This window comes from Herpailurus yagouaroundi, unplaced genomic scaffold (assembly GCF_014898765.1).
Source record: "Herpailurus yagouaroundi ecotype Mexico unplaced genomic scaffold, PumYag 28, whole genome shotgun sequence".
NCBI classification, from domain to species: domain Eukaryota; kingdom Metazoa; phylum Chordata; class Mammalia; order Carnivora; family Felidae; genus Herpailurus; species Herpailurus yagouaroundi.
In genome coordinates this window covers 58,167,307-58,183,345 of record NW_024412376.1, presented here as the reverse complement: position 1 = coordinate 58,183,345, position 16,039 = coordinate 58,167,307, and the positions used below count along the sequence as shown (strand labels likewise).

General features: G+C 36.2%; 1 protein-coding gene across 3 annotated transcripts in view; it reads right to left on the bottom strand.

The window, feature by feature from the left end:
- The window catches only part of SCLT1 (sodium channel and clathrin linker 1), a 231,976-nt gene that overhangs the window by 152,959 nt on the left and 62,978 nt on the right, over positions 1-16,039 (bottom strand). For all 3 annotated transcript variants that reach the window (XR_005789878.1, XM_040474102.1, XM_040474107.1), the window contains exons 7-9: positions 13,913-14,035; positions 11,703-11,768; positions 7,163-7,233 (exon numbers count right to left, since the gene is read on the bottom strand). Coding sequence is in view for 2 of the 3 variants with exons in the window: in XM_040474102.1 (XP_040330036.1) it covers positions 7,163-7,233; positions 11,703-11,768; positions 13,913-14,035 (260 nt within the window). In the remaining variant the exon portion in view is untranslated. The remainder of the gene's footprint in view (positions 1-7,162; positions 7,234-11,702; positions 11,769-13,912; positions 14,036-16,039) is intronic.

Here is a 16,039-nt window from a genome sequence, read left to right as displayed (position 1 = left end):
AACTGAGCTGCAATCTGGAATGGATGCCACGACAGCAAGGATGTATGAGGCAGAGCAGTGAATCAGTGATATAGAGGACAAATTTATGGAGAATAAAAAAGCAGAAAAAAGAGGGAGACTAAGACAAAAGAGCAGGATTAATAATTGGAGGAATCAGTGACTCAAAAGGAACAAGATCAGAATCACAGGAGTCCCAGAAGATGAAGAGAGAGAAAAAAGGGTAGAAGGGTTATGTGAGCAAATCATAGTGGAAAACTTTTCCTAACCTGGGGAAAGACATAGACATCAAAATCCAGGAAGCACAGAGGACTTCCATTAGATTCAACAAAAACCGACCATCAACAAGGCATATCATAGTCAAATTCACAAAATACTCAGGCAAGGAGAGAATCATGAAAGTAGCAAGAGAAAAAGAGTCCCTAACCTACAAGGTAAGACAGATCAGGTTTGCAGCACACCTATCCACAGAAACTTGGCAGGCCAGAAAGGAGTGGCAGGATATATTCAATGTGCTGAATCAGAAAAATATGCAGCCAAGAATTCCTTATCCAGCAAGGCTTTCATTCAAAATAGGAGAGATTAAAAGTTTCCCCCACAAAAAAAATTAAAGGAGTTCATGACCACTAAACTAGCCCTACAAGAAATTTTAAGGGGGACTCTCTGAGGAGAGAAAAGATGCAAAAAAACCCATAAACCAAAAAAACAAAAAAAAAAAAAACCCCAAAAGCAAAAAAGACTAGAAAGGACCAGAGAACACTACCAATCTCCAACTCTATAAGAAACATAATGGCAATAAATTCATATCTTTCAGTACTCACTCTAAATGTCAATGGACTAAATGCTCCAATGAAAAGATATAGGGTAACAGAATGGATAAGAAAACAAGATCCATCTATATGCTGTTTACAAGAGACCCACTCTAGACCTAAAACTACCTTCAGATTGAAAGTAAGGGGATGAAGAACCATGTATCATGCTAATAGTCGACAAAAGAAAGCTGGAGTAGCCATACTTATGTCAGAAAATCTAGACTTTAAGATAAAGACTGTAACAAGAAATGAAGAAGGGCATGATCATAAATAAGGGGACATTCCACCAAGAAGACCTAACAATTGTTAACATTTATGCTCCAAATGTGTGAGCTCCCAAAAATATAAATCAATTAATCAAAAAGATAAACTCATTGATAATACCATAATAGGAGGGGACTTCAACACCCCACTTACAGCAATGGACAGATCATCTAAACAAAAAAATCAATAAGGAAACAATGGCTCTGAATGATACACTGGCCCAGACGGACTTAACAGATATAATCAGAACACTTCATCCAAAAGCAGTGGAATATACATTCTTCTCCAGTGCACACGGGACATTCTCCAGAATAGATCACATACTGGGACACAAATCAGCCATCAACAAGTATAAAAAGATCAAGATGATACCGTGCATATTTCCAGATCACAACTCTATGAAACTCGAAATCAACCACAATAAAAAATTTGGAAAGGTAACAAATACTTGGAGACTAAAGAACATCCTACTAAAGAATGAACGGGCCAACCAAGAAGTTAAAGAGGAAATTAAAAAGTTCATGGAAGCCAATGAAAATGGTAACACCACAGCCCAAAACTTCTGGGACATAGCAAAGGCAGTCATAAGAAGGAAGTATATATAGTAATCCAGACCTTCCTAAACAAGGAAGAAAGATCTCAGATACACAACCTAACCTTACACCTTAAAGAGGTGAAAAAAGAACAGCAAATAAAAACTCAAACCAGCAGAAGACAGGAAATAATAAAGATTAGAGTGAAATGAATGCTACTCAAACCAAAAAAAAAAAAAAAACAAAAAAAAAAAAAAAAAAAAAAAAAAAAACAAAAAAAAAAAAACAGAACAGATCAATGAAACCAGAAGCTGGTTCTTTGAAAGAATTAAAAACTTTGATAAACCCTTCACCAGTTTGATCAAAAGAAACAGGAAAGGACCCAAATAAATACAATCAAGAATGAAAGAGGAGAGGCCACCACCAACACAGCAGAAATACAAACAATAATAAGAGAATATTATGAGCTATTATAAACCAAAAAAATAGCAATCTGGAAGTAATGGACAAATTCCTAGAAACATACAAACTACAAAAAGAGAAACAGGAAGAAACAGAAAATTTGAACAGATCCATAACCAGTAAAGAAATCAAATCAGTAATCAAAAATCTCCCCCAAAACAAGAGTCCATGGCCAGATAGCTTTCCAGGGGAATTCAACCAAACATTTTTTTTTTTTTAATGTTTATTTTTGAGACAGAGAGAGACACAGAATGAGCAGGGAAGGGGAAGAGAGAGAGGGAGACACAGAATGTGAAGCCGGCTCCAGGCTCTGAGCTGTCAGCACAGAGCCTGACACGGGGCTCAAGCTCACAAACTGTGAGATCATGACCTGAGCCGAAGTTGGACACTTAACTGACTGAGCCACCCAGGCGCCCCTTCAACCAAACATTTAAGGAAAGTTAACACCTATTCTCTTGAAGGTGTTCCAAAAAATAGAAATGGAAGGAAAACTTCCAAACTCTATGAAGCCAGCATTACTTTGATTCTAAAACCAGACAAAGACCCCACTAAAAAGAACTATAGACTGATTTTCCTGACGAACATGGATGCAAAAATCCTCAACAAGATATTAGCCAACCGGATCCAACAATACATTAAAAAAATTATTCACCACGACCAAGTAGGATTTGTACCTGAGATGCAGGGCTGGTTCAATATCCACACAACAATCAATGTGATGCATCACATCAATAAAAGAAGGACAAGAAACACATGATCCTCTCAAAAGATGCAGAGAGCATTTGACAAAATACACCATCTTTTCTTGACAAAAACCCTCAAGAAAGTAGGGATAGAAGGATCATACCTCAAGATCATAAAAGCCAAATATGAAAGACTCAACACTAATAACATCCTCAATGGGGAAACACTGAGAGCTTTCCCCCTAAGGTCAGGAGCAAGACAGGGGTGTCCACTCTCACCACTGTTATTCAACATAGTATTAGAAGTCTTAGCCTCTGCAATCAGACAATACAAAGAAATAAAAGGCATCCAAATCGGCCAGGAGGAGGTCAAACTTTCACTCTTTACTGATGACATGATATTCTATATGGAAAACCCAAAAGATTCCACCTTTAAAAAACCTCTGGAATTGATTCATGAATTCAGCAAAGTTGCAGGATATAAAATCAATGCACACAAATCGGTTGCATTCCTGTACACCAACAATGAAGCAACAGAAAGAGAAACCAAGGAATCAACCTCATTTACAATTGCACCAAAACCCATAACATACCAAGGAATAAATCTAACCAAAGAGGTGAAAAAATTACACACTGACAACTATAGAAAGCTTATGAAACAAGTTGAAGACAGCACACAAAAAAATGGAAAAATATTCCATGCTCCTGGATAAGAAGAATAAATATTGTTAAAATGTCGATACTACCCAAAGCAATCTACATATTCAATGCAATCTCTATCAAAATAACAGCATCACTCTTCACAGAGCTAGAGCAAACAGTCTAAAATTTGTGTGGAACCAGAAAAGATCCAAATAGCCAAAGCAATCTTGGAAGAGGAAACCAAAGTAGGAGGCATCACAATCCTGGACTTCAAGCTGTACTACAAAGCTGTAATCATCAAGACAGTATGGTACTGGCACAAAAACAGACATGCAGATCAATGGAACAGAATAGAGAACCGAGAAATGGACCCACAAACGTATGGCCAACTAATCTTTGACAAAGCAGGAATGAATATCCAATGGAATAAAGACAGTCTCTAGCAAGTGGTGCTGGGAAAACTGGACAGAGACATGCAGAAAAATGATCCTGGACCACTTTCTTACACCATACACAAAATTAAACCCAAAACGGATGAAAGATCTAAACATAAGACAGGAAGCCATAAAAATCCTCAAGGAGAAAGCAGGCAAAAACCTCTTTGATCTTGGCTGCAGCAACTTCTTACTCAACACATCTCCAGAGGCAAGGGAAACAAAAGCAAAAATGAACTATCGGGACCTTATCCAAATAAAAAGCTTCTGCACAGCAAAGGAAACAGCAAAACTAAAAGGCAACTGACAGAATGGGAGAAGATATTTGCAAATGACATTAGATAAAGGGTTAGTATCCAAAATTTGTAAAGAACTTGTCTAATTCAACACCCAAAAAAACAAATAATCCAGTGAAGAAATGGGCAAAAGACATGAATAGACACTTCTCCAAAGAAGACATCCAGATGGCCAACTGACACATGAAAAACTACTCAACATCACTCATTATCAGGGAAATACAAATCAAAACCACAATGAGATACCATCTTATACCTGTCAGAATGGCTAACATTAACTACTCAAGCAACAACAGATGATGGCGAGGATGTGGAGAAAGAGGATCTCTTTTGCACTGCTGGTGGTAATGCAAACTGATGCAACCACTCTGGAAAACAGTATGGACGTTCCTCAAAAAATTAAAAATAAAACTACCCGATAACCCAGCAATTGCATTACCTAGGCATTTAGCCAAGGGATACAGGTATGCTGTTTCAAAGAACACATGCACCCCCATGTTTATAGCAGCACTAACAATAGCCAAAGTATGAAAAGAGCCCAAATGTCTATCGATGGATGAATGAATAAAGAAAAGTGGTGTGTATACATACAATGGAGTATTACTTGGCAATCAAAAAGAATGAAACCTTGCCATTTGCAGTTACATGGATGGAACTAGAGGGTATTATGTACACTAAGCGAAATTAGAGAAACAGAAACATCCTAGGACTTAACTCATATGAGGACTTTAAGATACAAAACATAAACATAAGGGAAGGGAATCAAAAATAATATAGAAACAGGGAGGGGTATGAAACGTCAGAGATTCTTAAATATGGAGAACAAACAGAGGGTTACTGGAGGGTTGTGGGAAGGGGAATGGGCTAAATGGGCAAGGGGCATTATGGAGTCCGCTCCTGAAATCACTGTTGCACTATATGCTAACTAACTTGGATTTAAATTAAAAAAAAAAAATTATAAATAACCTAAAAAATAAATAAAATAAAATTTCAAGCCCACCACTACTACGTTCCCCTCATAGCAGGCCCCCCAAGGTAGGCCTCTGGGACCATGTCTGAGTTTATGCTAATGAAGTGACACAAGGTAGGAATGGGAGCTGGGCCATGCTGGAAAGTGCAATCAGGTAATTAGAGAGTTGAGGCTTTGAGCCATGTAATATAGGCCTGACTTCTTGACCTCCAGGGAGAGAAGGTAGACTGCAGATTGAATTCAATCAAAAGGCCAATGATTCAATCAGTCATGATATTTAAATTGCAAAAGTATAGTCAAATAATGTTTTATTGGATGACACAGTCATTGAGAAATATCATTAAAAAAGTAAATTTATTTAGATTTAAAACAAACCATAGGCATATAATAAAAATACAATAAAATGTCTGGACACTAAGGCTTAGGTCAGCTTCCTAGTTGGTGAACACAGTAATGTGCCAGGAGGGTGCTGCACCCTAGTTCCATGGGCAGAGGTCATGAGAGTTCTAATTTTGAGATCTTACTAGATCTCACTCAATGGGTCTCTTCTTTTGGCTGGTTCTGATTTGTGAACTTTATAATAAAATTTTAATCATAAGTATAGTGCTTTCCTGAGTTCCCTTAGACATTGTAGAGAATTACTGTGGGGACACTTGTATTTGGAGCCAGTTGGCCACGAGTGTGGGTGGCCCAGGGATCCCTAAACTTGAATCCTAGTGAGGGTTCTTATTGGGGATTGTGCTCTTAATCTGTGGAGTCTGGACTAAACATGGTTAGTGCCAGAACTGCACTGTAACTTGTATACTTTCATACTATCTAGAGTTTTCTCTAATGGACTTATATTAGTTTTATAATTAAAATAAGACACTTCCATTTGGAAGAAAGAGAAATAAAATCTTGGGATTGAATACTATTTTAAAATGTAAAATCATTATCAAAAGAAATATAGAGGACCAAATAAGAGCCCTTGAGTAGAAATGTCTAGGGGAAAAGAATGTAAATTTATTTAAATTAAATTAAAAAGCTGATAAAGGCATAAAATTTTGTGAAATGCATTCTTCTTTTTTTAAAATAGCAAAATGTTATTTTGTGGGGCCAAATACATGATGGTGTAAAAAACGAAATAAATAGCAAGGTTCATTTAACAAACAGAAACTTACATTTTTTTAATAAAATGTAAATATATACTACAATTTAAAGATATTTCTAAGTTACTGCATCATAGAGCAAAACCCTATTATGATTATACTTTTGACTTTTCAGTATTATGATTAAGGGGGACAAAAAAAATGAAAAGTTTTGGTCATTTGGAGCCCAATGCCAGGCTTGATTGCACCAACCCTGAAATCATGACTGAGCCACAATCAAGAGCTGGATGCTTAACCAAGTGAGCCACCCAGGTGCCCCTAAGTTGCCTGGTTTTTAAAAACTCTCTACTGGCTTTCTTGTCTTCCTCTCTGTTCCACTTTCCTCCTACTGGTGCTCCCTGGTATTACATTTCAATAAACTACATGCTTTGACACCCTTTTCTCTGGGTCTAATTACAGGGAAATACAAAGAAGATATGTGCAGAAAAAATGTTTCTAAGGGAACTGATTTTATTCCATAAGCACTGGTTTTACTATCATGGAACATCCTTTCATGTGTATATTAATAGATGCCTCCTCACTAATTGTCTTGATTTCAATCTGCCTTGAGAGAAGCTTAAAAGGGAAGAAAAAAATTCATGGAAAACTCATGGAAAAATGATGGCATCATCACTTGCTCTGAAGTAAAATAATTTCTTTAAAAATTTATTTATCTTGAGAGAGAGAGAGAGAGAGAGAGTGTGTGTGTGTGTGTGTGTGTGTGTATGTGTGTGAGTGGAGGAGCGGCAAAGAGAGAGGGAAGAGAGAATCTCAAGCAGGCTCCACACTATCAGCATGGAGCCCAATACAGGGTTGGAACTCATGAACCAAGAGACCACGACCTGAGTCGAAATCAAGAGTCAGAGGCTTAACCAACTAAGCCACTAGGCATCCCTGAAAAAAAATTATTAATAAAATAACAAAATTCATTTTTGAATTTACCTAAGTTGTTTTCGGAGTTGCTCAATTTCCACATTTTGTTCAGTTACTGTTTTCAGAAAGTGTTGGTTAGTCTGCCACAAGAAAAAAAACAGAAACGTTCAGTATTAGAACACTTAAAACTACATCTTCAAAGACTAACTACAGGGCATAAAAGTAGAAAAAATTAAGTCATGATAATGATTAGCGTTTTTGACTGTAAAATATAACCTTGGCAATATTTCCTCACCTTTACTACATTAGTGGATGTCTGCTTCACTTCAAACCATGGGCATCTGTTTTTCTATGTTTTAGGTCTTTCCTTGAATATTTGAACCTCCTTTATTCACTTAACTGCCCAGAACGTGACAGGTGTTGCAGAATTCATGTCCCCAGTATGCTCTGGAAGAGCTCGATAACAATGACTGAAGAAAACTGGTGTGTAAACATCTCACTCTCCTCCTATGCTCCATGGTGGAATAAATCTGAGCCTGTTATACAAAGGCTTCCAGAGTTCATTGGTAGGATTCAGTCTCAGTTACCCACGGTGTTAACTGGCATGATTCTTAAAAACCCTTTGGCTACCTTCTCTTCCTTTCCCAGTCTCACTTCCCCATTTCCTTACTGGTGCTCCCTTGTATTATCTCCTAAATAAATGACATGCTTTAGAATCATTTTCTCAGGGTTAGCCTGCAAAGGAACCTAAAGTAAGATATGTAACAGTCTTCCAACTGTAGAAAAAACTTTTTTTAAGGAAATTGATTTTCTTCTGTAAGTGCTGGTTTTATCACAAAGGCACAGATCCCTTATCCTTATCATCTTTATCTATATGCCTTATAGGTAAAGTCATACAGACTCCAGTTACTTCATAATGCATAGTCTTGATTTCAGTTTCTTCCCATCCCAACAAATCATACATACATCTGTCCAAATGCTTCTCCCCAAAGCAGTTTTCATTGTGCTTCTATCATATTCTATTCAATTTCATTGACTCCCCCTCCCTCCCTCCTTCCGTCTTTCTCCTTCCTTCCTTCCTTCCTTCCTTCCTTCCTTCCTTCCTCTCTCTTTCTTAAGAGAGTGTGAGTAGGGAAGGAGCAGAGAGAGAGGGAGGGATCTGAGGAGCCAAAGCAGGTTCTGTGCTGCCAGCAGTGAGCCCAACATGGATCTTGAACTCAAAAACCTTAAGATCACAACCTGAGCTGAAGTTGGACGCTCAACTGACTGAGCCACAGATGTGCCCCACGGACTTCATATTTTTAATACACTATTTTATTTCTTCCTGAAATCAGAATTCCATCCTGCCATCATTTATCCCTCTCACATCCTGTGTGGCCCACTCACTTTAAGACAGAAATAATTGTTTCCTTTCTATATTTTGATAAAATTTTATATGCATTTTTACAATACACATCACATTATATTCAAACATTATATTTAAAGTTCATGTATTCCTGGTGAAAATATGAGTCATTTATTGAAGACCACCTTCTCCCAGAATCCTCAGTGAATGCCACATGATTTAGTACATTCTAAGTACCTAAACCTTTAAGGAATAAATGAATGAATGTCTCCATTGAAACATGGAAGAGTTTGAAGACTGCATCTTTCTTTATTTTGGGAAGCAGACTACTGCAGACCAGAATTTAGTGGTCCATTCACAGACCATAATTTAAGAGGCCAACTATCACACATAGGAAAAGAAGGCTAGAATTATGAAAGGTAGGTAAATTATACCATATCAGAATAGTTAAAACGAACAAACTGGGTGCAGCACTGGGCATGAATCAGGAAAGACCTAATGGTTACATGTAAATAATTGAAGGGTTGACTTGAAGAAGTGAGCTTGTTCTATGTTACTCCAAAAGATAAAATCACATACCAATGGGAGGAAATTTATGAAGATTTTAGTTTTCTAATAATCAGAATTCAAAAGAACAGACTCTTTGGGGAAGTGATAAATCTCTTACAAGGAATAGCTACAGCATAGGCTAGATGATCATTTAACTGAAAAGCATTTAATGAAAGATGCCTATGTCATTTGAGGAAATAGATGACTTTTAATATCATTTCAAATTCTCCTGTCAAGCAATCTCAATGACTTCAGTCCAAACTGATTCACATTTCTGAATTCTTCTATGTCTGTAATGCACCATTAATGTTTTATTACATACACTGTCTTAGCATTAACATAATTAATGCTTGTGTCTTTTACCAGTTGGGAACACCTTAAAAATAAATGACATAGAGCAATTAGGAGAATTATAAATTGAAACTGTGAATTATAAAAAGCTAGTGTTAGAAACTAACACACTTGATTTGCTAAAAAGCCTAGTAGAGCTCAACAACTGCAACTGAATATGGCTTTGGTGTTTTGTATTTGTCATTACAAAGAAAATTAAATACTATATTAACATTCTAGAGTTTGAAGATTCATAAAGGTCCAAGGAGGCATCCCTTTCAATCATCAATCATGATTATTTCATATGTCATCCTGTTTTACCAAGTAGGACAGGAATTTATGGTTAGATGCACATTTCTCTTGCAACCTTTAACAGTGAAAGGAACTTAATATGCAATTAGCAAATATTTTTGAGTAATTTTATAGAGATGAACAAATCTCAAAAAAGAATATTATTTCACTAAGAGAACCTCTAGGAAATATCACCTACTATTATATAAATAAATATATACTTGTAATAAATAAATATAAACTTGTACTTTTACGTATCATTCACATCACTTCCATATGTTACAAAAGTGCACTGGTCATGAAAGATAATTACTTCTTGTATACTCACCAATTTACTGTACATCATAGGGACTGATTCCATTAATCAGCTTATTATGAATTCAGGAAACTTTTTTATGGAACTGCTTGATTTTTAAAGGGTACTTTTCTTCAAGTCTGATTTTTACTCAAACGTGCTCCTATGCCTATGCTCTGAATGCTCTTTGAGACATACAAAATCTTTACAATCAGTTAGCTATGTCTCTTCACATTTAGCAGTCTTGTTTGCCACCTGATAGGTACATTAAGACAAATTCTTAAGTTTCAAAATTTCTTTTACCATTTTCCTTTACCTTAACCACCAAGACAGCCTCTTCTTTGCTCTCTCTCTTTCATCTCTTATACCCATCTTGTCATTCCTTTATCACTTTTGGCTAAAATCTATGAATTCTTGTGTCTTAGAAAATTTTTAATGCATTTCCTATGAATACTCAAATATTTGCTTCCCATGACTTTTATCATAATGATTTTGGGTTGCTTATAATAAAATAGGAGCTCTGTGGTATAAGGTAACAGAGGATTATATAATCCCTGAAATTCTAGGAGATATACTGAAAGAATGAATAATTGTGATAATAGGTTAAACTACTGATTTCATGCAGAAATATGATTTCCTGATTATGGATATTAGTCATTTAGTTCTGGAGAACTTTTAATATTATTTTTAAAATGTCTAAGAAGTATATCATCAAAAACTTTAAGTGATTAAAAAATAGAAGCTAAATAAGGCAAAATTTATTTAATAATTTTTTGCATGGTTAAAGGAGAAAATTTTGAAAGGTAGAAAAAATTAGATAACTTACTTTTGATGGCACAACTCCACTCTTAAACAAAGACATTTTCACTAGGTACTAACAAGAATTAGCAGAGTAACTAAGCAAAATGAAGAAAGGAAAGAGAGGAATTACCTGGGATGTCATAATTATATTACTCAACAATGAGGTAAAATAAAATTCCAAGAAGAAAGGAAAAGAAAAGGAGACAAAAGAAGAGAAAAAGAAAAGTGAGAGGAGAAAAAAGGTAAAGAGTAGAATTAGGAAGGCTAATTACATTTCTTTTAGAAAAATATTAAAGGGAAATTTAGATATACCAAATAATACTGGTGGTCAATCCACTAACAAATGATCCTTAACGTCCCATTATTTTTAAGAAATTGGTCTATTAGTTTATTTAACAGTTCTACAATTCTTATTATATACCTAGCAGTGTGCTACACGAAATGGTAAGAATAAAGAATGAGAGGGGTGCCTGAGCGGCTCAGTCGGTTGAGCGTCTGACTTCAGCTTAGGTCATGATCTTGCGGTGAGTTCGAGCCCTATGTCGGGCTCTGTGCTGACAGGTGAGAGCCTGGAGCCTGCTTTGGATTCTGTCTCTCTCTCTCTCTCTGTACCAACCCTGCTTGCACTCTCTGTCTCTCAAAAATGAATAAATGTTAAAAAAAAAAAAGAAAGAAAAGAAAAAAGAAAGAATAAAGCATGAGTCATACTCTTGAGAAGCTCACAGCCTAGAATACTCTCAGGAGAGCCTACCTAGAACCCTAAGATAACCATTAGATTAGGTGGTATTTCAGAGAGATTTTAGCTTTAGATCTCCAGTAAGTTTTGTGAATTCTGTCAGCTATTGAATGTAAAAGATAAAAAAGAGGACTGCCTACTTATCTTAATTTCAACGTAACACAGGATTTTCTGTTACTGATTTTTATTAGCATAAATAATATTTATAGTGACAATTTCTAGTTTGTATAAACAAGCACACTAAATGGATACTTTCACTTACCATTTCTATGTTCTCATTAGCAACATAAAGTTGCTTGGTCAGTTGTTGAAAATTGGTCAGTTGATCCTATAGTAGGAAGGTAGAAGTGTACATAAATAGCATTCTGTACAACAGACATAACCTGTATGTAAAATTAACCTAAAATCAAGTCTAAATTCATTGTGCCTAAGTTTAGATGAAATTACTTGCCTTTCTGTTATTGTGTGAATTAACAGTTGAAGAAATAAGACAAAAACTTTTAAAAATGATTACAAAAAAATGAATGTATTTATTTTTTATGTAAGACCACTATTTCTAAAAATTGGTTTATTAGTAAATAGACATGCTAAGAGAGACATTGCATAATTTTGGAAAACTGCATTCAAACCTACTCAAAACCTATAACATAAAACCCTGGCACAGGAATTATTGTCCCTCTATCCCCCTTTTAAAATTCTCATGGCTTGAATTTTTAAGTTATGTCATTATCTGTTATCCTGTTAAACACAGTATGTGCAGGGGACACAAAATTGGAAGGGGCTGTTAATATATTGGATGACAGAAGTAAAGACTGATAGATAACTGGGGAAATAAGGACAAAGTATTATTTGTAAAGTCTTGTTCAAAAAAAGAAAACTAACTGCATAGCTACAGTACAAGAATAAAGGTAAATAACACAGGACTTAGTAGATTGACCTAAATGAGGAAAACAGCCTCAAAGAACTAGATTGTATTAGAAATGGTTTCTAGATCTCAGAAGTAAAAGCCTTTTCTTTTTGATAAAATGCTATCTATCTATATACACACATCCATACACAGACACACTTTCAATTTTTTTTTTTTGACACAGAGAGAAAGAAAGAGAGGGGTGGGGAGAGGGAGAGAGTGGCTGGGAGGGAGAATCTTAAGCAGGTTCCAAGCTCAGTGTAGATCCCTACATGGGGCTTAATTCCATGACTCTGAGATCATGACCTGAACTGACATCAAAGGTCAGTCACTCAACTGACTGAGCCACCCAGGCGCCCCCACACTTTTGAGTATAGTTGACACACAATGTTACATTAGTTTCAAGTATACAACCAACACAATAGAGAAGTGATTCAACTTCTCTATACATTGTGCTATGGCTCACCATGAGTATAGCTACCACCTGTCACCATACAATGTTGCTATAATATCACTGACTATATTCCCTATAATGTGCCTCTTATTCTTGTGACTTATTCAGTCCATATCTGGAAGCCTGTATCTCCTCTTCACTCCCCTTCACTCATTTTTCCCATTCTCCCCGCTCCCCTTCTCTCAGAGGTAAACGTCTTATGGCTCAGACTACATATGGGTTATTTGCAAACCAGGGAATATATAGAAAAATCATTTTATAACGTGCAAAGCATCATGTAAGCATTATTATGACTCCTTTAGGTAAAAATTCCCAATAATGCTGATGATAATAGGAACAATCTTAAACTGGAATTTGAAAAGTCCATAAATGAGAATTAAAGAAAGGCGTGATAACCAATGTATTTACATAGCTGCCTTCTCAAAACCCACAGAAAAGGAATCAGAATTGGGATTACTCTACAACTGTCAATGTTCCCAGCAGAAAAAGAATCAATGGAAGGATAAAGGAGGCAGATTTTTCAAGGAATGGATGGTCTTGTGACATGGTAAGTTCATGTCAACAGAGGTATACAGCAAAAGCTTAATGTCCACTTTGACAATATAAAAATCATTCTTTGGATAGAAAGAATGCCTTAATAAGATCTCTTCCTATTATAAAACTCTAATCTGATTAACTTATGCTAAAACACTTGATACCTATCTTAGAGGTCACATTAAGGGTGTTAATATTTTCATCTTACATGACGTTGTCACTATATTTGAGCAGGTTTCTTCACTGGCCATGATCTAATGAATAGTTTCTGTCTTAAGCAAGGTAGGAAATTAACAATATAAAAGTTTGGGGGTCCATTTATACAGAATCATCTTATACCTGCTTCTTAGAACTAAATACAGCTTCCATTGCTAATTTATATTATAAAACCTAATGTACAATAGGCACTGCTTTGACTAACTGTCCAAGAAATATCTAATCAGCAAAGATCTATTTAACATATATAACACAATGGACACTTAGGCATTCCTCTTCAAAACTGAGTTTCTCCAGAATGAAGATATATAAGAAAACTATGAAAACTGATATGTAAGAAAACTATGAAATCCAAGATTACCTTTTGTTTTTGACTTTCAACTACATGAATCTGGGCCTCAGTCATATATTCCTGGTAAAGTCTCTGAAGTCTGTCCAACTCCTGAGAAGCAGTCTGCCAGAGTTCCACAGCCTGAGTTTTTTCCTATAAAACAAAAAGAATCAAGAATTCACTAAATTATTAGTAGGCTATTACACAGTACAAATGAATCATATTCTTTTACAGAATGAATTCTTATACATAAAGTCACGAAAATATAAATAAGACTGTGTAAAGATGGTATAGTCGTACTATTTTTGATGATATGCACTTTGTATTTTTTTTAATCTTTTTTTTTTTTTTTCTTGCCAGGGGGAAGGGCAGGGGGAGAAGGAGAAGAGACTCTCAAGCAGGCTCCATGCTGGGCATCAATGCAGCACCCGATTCCATGATCCTGAAATCATGACTTGAACTGAAATCAAGAGTCTAGACACAACCGACTGAGCCACCCAGATGCCCTGATATGCACTTGTGTTAATAACAATTTAAAGAACCCAAAGATGAAATTTCTTATGTTGAAATTTTTTTATTATTTCATAGCTAAAATTTAACCTTTTAATTTTTTTTAATGTTTATTTTTGAGAGAGAGAGACAGAGCATGAGCAGGGGAGGGGCAGAGAGAGAGGGAGACACAGATTCTGAAGCTGGTTCCAGGCTTTGAGCTGTCAGCACAGAACCCAATGCGGGGCTTCAACTCATGAACTATTGTTGATAGTGCTGCTGTAAACATGGGAGTGCATGTGCCCCTCTGAATCAGCATTTCTGTGTCTTTGGATAAATTCCTAGCAGTGCAATTGCTGGGTTGTACAGTATTTGTATTTTGAATTTTTTAAGGAACCTCCATACTGTTTTCCAGAGTGGCTACAACAGTTTGTATCCCCAACAGTGCAAGAGGGTTCCCATTTCTCCACATCCTCGCCAACATCTGCTGTTTCTGGAGTTAATTTTAGCCATTCTGACCAGTGGGAGGTGGTATCTCATTTGGATTGTGTTTCCCTGAGGATGAATGATGTTGAGCATCTTTTCTTTGCTTAATTTTTTTTTAATGTTTATTTATTTTTGAGACAGAGAGACAGAGCATGAGTGATGGAGGGGCAGAAAGAGAGGGAGACACAGAAGCCAAAGCAGGCTCCAGGCTCTGAGATGTCAGCATAGAGCTTGAGGTGGGGCTTGCACTCACGAACCATGAGATCATGACCAGAGCCAAAGTCAGACGCTTAACCAACTCAGCCACTAGGTACCCCTTGAGCATATTTTCATGTGTCTGTTTCCATCTGGATGTCTTCTTTGGAGAAGTGTCTATTCATGTCTTCTGCCTATTTCTTCACTGGATTATTTGTTTTTTGGGTGTTGAGTTTGAGATGTTCTTTATAGATTTTGGATACTAACCCTTTTTATCTGAGATGTCAATTGCAAATATCTTTTCCCATTCTGTTGGTTGTCTTTTAGTTTTCTTGACTGTTTCCTTTGCTATGCAGATGCTTTTTGTCTTGATAAGGTCCCAATAGTTCATTTTTGCTTTTATTTCCCTGCCTCTGGAGACATGTCAAATAAGAAGTTGCTGTGGCTTAGGTCAAAGACATTGGTGCCTGTTTTCACCTATAGTATTTTGATGGTTTCCTGTGTCACATTTAGGTCATTCATCCATTTTGAGTTTATTTTTGTATACGGTGTAAGAAAGTAGCCCAGTTTCATTCTTCTGCATGTTGCTGCCCAGTTCTACCAGACCCGTTGGCTAAAGAGACTTTTTTCCATTGGATACTCTTTCCTTCTTTGTTGAAGATTGCTATATTTGTGGGTCCATTTCTGGGTTCTCTATTCTATCCCATTGATCTGTGGGTCTGTTTTTATGTCAATACCATACTGACTTGATGATTACAGCTTTGTAATACAAGTTGAAGTCCAGGATTGTGATGCTCCCAATTCGTTTTCTTTTTCAACATTACTCTGGCTATTTGTAGTTTCATACAAATTTTAGGACTGTTTGTTCTAGCTCTGTGAAGAATGCTGGTGTTATCTTGAGAGGTATTGCACTGGATGTCTAGATTGCTTTGGGTAGCATCAACACTTTAACAATATTTATTCTTCCATTCCATGAGCATGGAATGT